Below are 3,338 nucleotides of genomic sequence, written 5' to 3' on the forward strand. Positions count from 1 at the left end.
TTCAGTCAGTAAATAATCTACGATTTGGGTCATACTTGTTTCTATTTTTAAGCAATTTATCTCTTTTGAATATATAATTACTATCAATATTTTTCCGGAAGATATACTTATTCTATCGATGTATCTATATATATTTAGATATTTCTTAAGACACTGTGCAAGGAGTATTCGATGTCAGATTCAATTAAGTATTCCTTCGTTTTGTTCTCGATAGCGCTGTTTATTCAAATGACGTCGCGAGAGACGTTGAATCAGCGTGTATAATTGAATTGCACTATTCGACCGGGCGCTTTTGATATTCTTTTAAATTAAATCCGCGGTTAATACAATTGACCCATGAGGTGGCTGCGTATGAGAACCAGCACGCGGCTGCAAATTCTTCATAGAGTATATTATGACTAAAGCTGCTCTTTAATGTCCAGTAACAAGACGAGACGATGTTACTACGAAGGAACTTGTATATTTAAACGAGGATTTTATATCGTTATATTGTCGATCGCATTTTTTATGATGTAATTTTATTTACAGGTAAGATTGGACTTTTTTACTTGATATTTTACGGCGTCCTGGCAGCACTCGTCGCTATTTGTTTCTGGGCATTCTTTCAAACGCTCGATCCAAGGATACCAAGGTGGCAGCTTGAAAGATCCATTATTGGAACAAATCCAGGTAACTTATTTCCTATTAGCGTTAAAAAAAACACGACGTAATAAATATATATTCTAATATGAGAATTTTCCTATTTTTAAAAATAAAATATTGTAATAAATTATTCCTTTTTCTTAATTTATACACGTGCAAAACACATTATCTATGTAACTATATTTTTTGATACGTCAAAAATAAACGTTTCCGGATATGTTGTCAATCTGAAAGTAAATATTACGCTTCGCAGGATTAGGATTCAGGCCAATGCCACCGACGGAAAACGTGGAGAGCACCCTGATCTGGTACAGAGGCACCGACAGCGAAAACTTTAAACACTGGATTGATTCACTACAAGACTTTCTCAAAGGTAACCGCTGCAATATAAGAGAAATCCAGCATTCAATGTCGGATATCAATTGTCAAAAAAAAAAAGAAAAAAAAAATTTCTCGTTCATCCCGTATCTCTCTGTATATTGCTGCGTATCTGATGAATTTCTAAATTAATTAATTTCTCTAATTTTTAGATTAAAAAGTTCGGGGCATTTATATATTGTAATATATTTCTTGTCATATATTTCAGATTATATAACACCTGGGTCTGTTCTTGGTCTTGGTGCTAACATTAACAAGTGCGATTACAATCAGCCACCGCCACCCGGAAAAGTCTGCGATGTCGATGTAAAAAACTGGCATCCTTGCACCAAGGAGAATAGATATAACTATCACAAGTCCGCCCCCTGTATTTTTCTTAAGCTGAACAAGGTATCGTATATTGCAATCTACAATTAATTCAGTTACTTATACGATATATATTAATATTAGAAAATATTTCAAATACTTTCAATATGAAAATCGCGATAACATTTCTACTGATCAGATTTATGGCTGGAGACCAGAATTTTACAACGATACTGGAAACTTGCCGCAAAAGATGCCGGTCGATCTCAAGGAGCATATCGCAAGTCTGAAAGGGAACAATTCCCTCCAGCTGAACACCATTTGGGTATCCTGCGAGGGTGAGAATCCTGCCGATCAGGAGAACATCGGACCGATCAATTATTTGCCGCGACGCGGTTTCCCCGGTTACTTTTATCCTTATGAAAATTCCGAGGGTTACCTGAGTCCGTTGGTCGCAGTGCACTTTGTTAGACCGCGAAGTGAGTATGAGCCCTTACATCAATGTAAAAAAAAAATATTAAAATTACATTACATTCATTTTTTATTTTCAGCCGGAATCCTGATAAATGTAGAGTGCAAGGCTTGGGCGAAGAATATCAAGCACAGTCGTACCGACAAAATTGGCGCGGTTCATTTCGAGCTGATGATAGATTAACGAAATCTGCAAGTCTGTCTTCAAGGCTGCTCGCGCGGTCTCCTAAACCGAAATTAACGAGCGTCCTCGGGAGGCTCTCGGGATGGCCGTTAGGCAAATTTTCATCTTCCAAAATTACGAAATTGCAAGACGAGCGAATATCTCGTCGAGTCCGATCTCTCTAGCCGAGACATTAATCAAGTACAAAACAGAGAGGCCTTTTGCCACGCGTTTCGCCTCCGCGCAATCGGTGGGGAAAACTTTTGGGAACGAATGAAAAAGGAATGGAGCAACCGAATCTCAAAGAATTATACGCCGTTTATCGCGTGCCTTCCTTTACTCGTAGGCGCAATTTGTTTGTAAAAACTGATCAATTTATAATAGAATGTAAAAGAATCTCACATATGCATTTTAAGGAATATCATTTAAAATACTCATATATACATATAGTATATTATTAGCTGGATAGATTTTTTTATAATCGGTCGTACGATTTTGAAGACTTTCAAATGACAGTAGAAATTAATATACTCAGATGATGTCGTATTTTGTGTCTTATTGGAATGCCAATAGGTTTGTCGAGTAAAAAATAAGAGCTACAAAGTGAAAAATATAAGCTCTTATTAATGGGGGGTATGAAGTTAAAATTGCAACTACATCAATTATAAAAATATCTAAGCTTTTGTATAACTATTAGTACTGAAAAATCTGGTAAAACGCTACGCGTATTTAAAGATTTTTATACGTCGACGTTATATCACATAGATGTCATTTTATGGCATATAATAGAAAAGACAAATTCTAATGATAAAATATAACGTAAAAAGTACGAATTAAGACGCGAATACAAATATATTTTATTTTTATCTCCTTAAATAAAGTTTGAAAATTGGAATATTAATCGTATAAAAATTATTCTAGAGATAAGATAATTTTCTCTTAAAAAGAACAAGAATGTTTATATGTTTGAAATGTATAGAAATAATAACGGTTTAATCTAAAGAAAATGTATTGAGCCAGCTTAACGAGAAATTAGAGATATGAGATATTGTATATGTTGTTTTATTCAAAGATTTTACTTTAAAGATATATTAATACCAGTTTGATTTTTCTTCCCTCATATAATTGCCTATTAAAATGCATGTGACAATATTTTTTAAGAAACGGCAGCTAAAAGTTTCAATTTTCTTTCGGTGCAATTTATATATAGGATAATTTATGTAGAGCAATTAAGTCATAATTAAGTTGTAATTATTTGAACGCAGTTTTTTTAGAGGGTAACAATTTTTATTTCGACAAGGATTCTAAATTCTTTTTCATTCTTTTATGTGTGTGTGAGTGAGTGTGTGTGTGTGTGTGTGTGTGTGTGTGTGTGTGT

The 3,338-nt window shown here is 34.2% G+C and overlaps 1 protein-coding gene across 1 annotated transcript; it reads left to right on the forward strand.

Annotated features, from left to right (window-relative positions):
- Positions 1-467: 467 nt before the first annotated feature.
- LOC115245984 (sodium/potassium-transporting ATPase subunit beta-2-like) lies at positions 468-3,049 on the forward strand (the record flags this gene model as incomplete). Its single annotated transcript, XM_029824528.1, has 5 exons — positions 468-669; positions 896-1,015; positions 1,229-1,410; positions 1,526-1,805; positions 1,878-3,049. Coding segments are annotated over 5 exons (888 nt in total), but the record flags the coding sequence as incomplete, so codon positions are not given.
- Between the last annotated feature and the right edge of the window lie 289 nt (positions 3,050-3,338).

Source organism: Formica exsecta, unplaced genomic scaffold (genome assembly GCF_003651465.1).
Source record: "Formica exsecta isolate Colony F162 unplaced genomic scaffold, ASM365146v1 C16494838, whole genome shotgun sequence".
NCBI lineage: Eukaryota > Metazoa > Arthropoda > Insecta > Hymenoptera > Formicidae > Formica > Formica exsecta.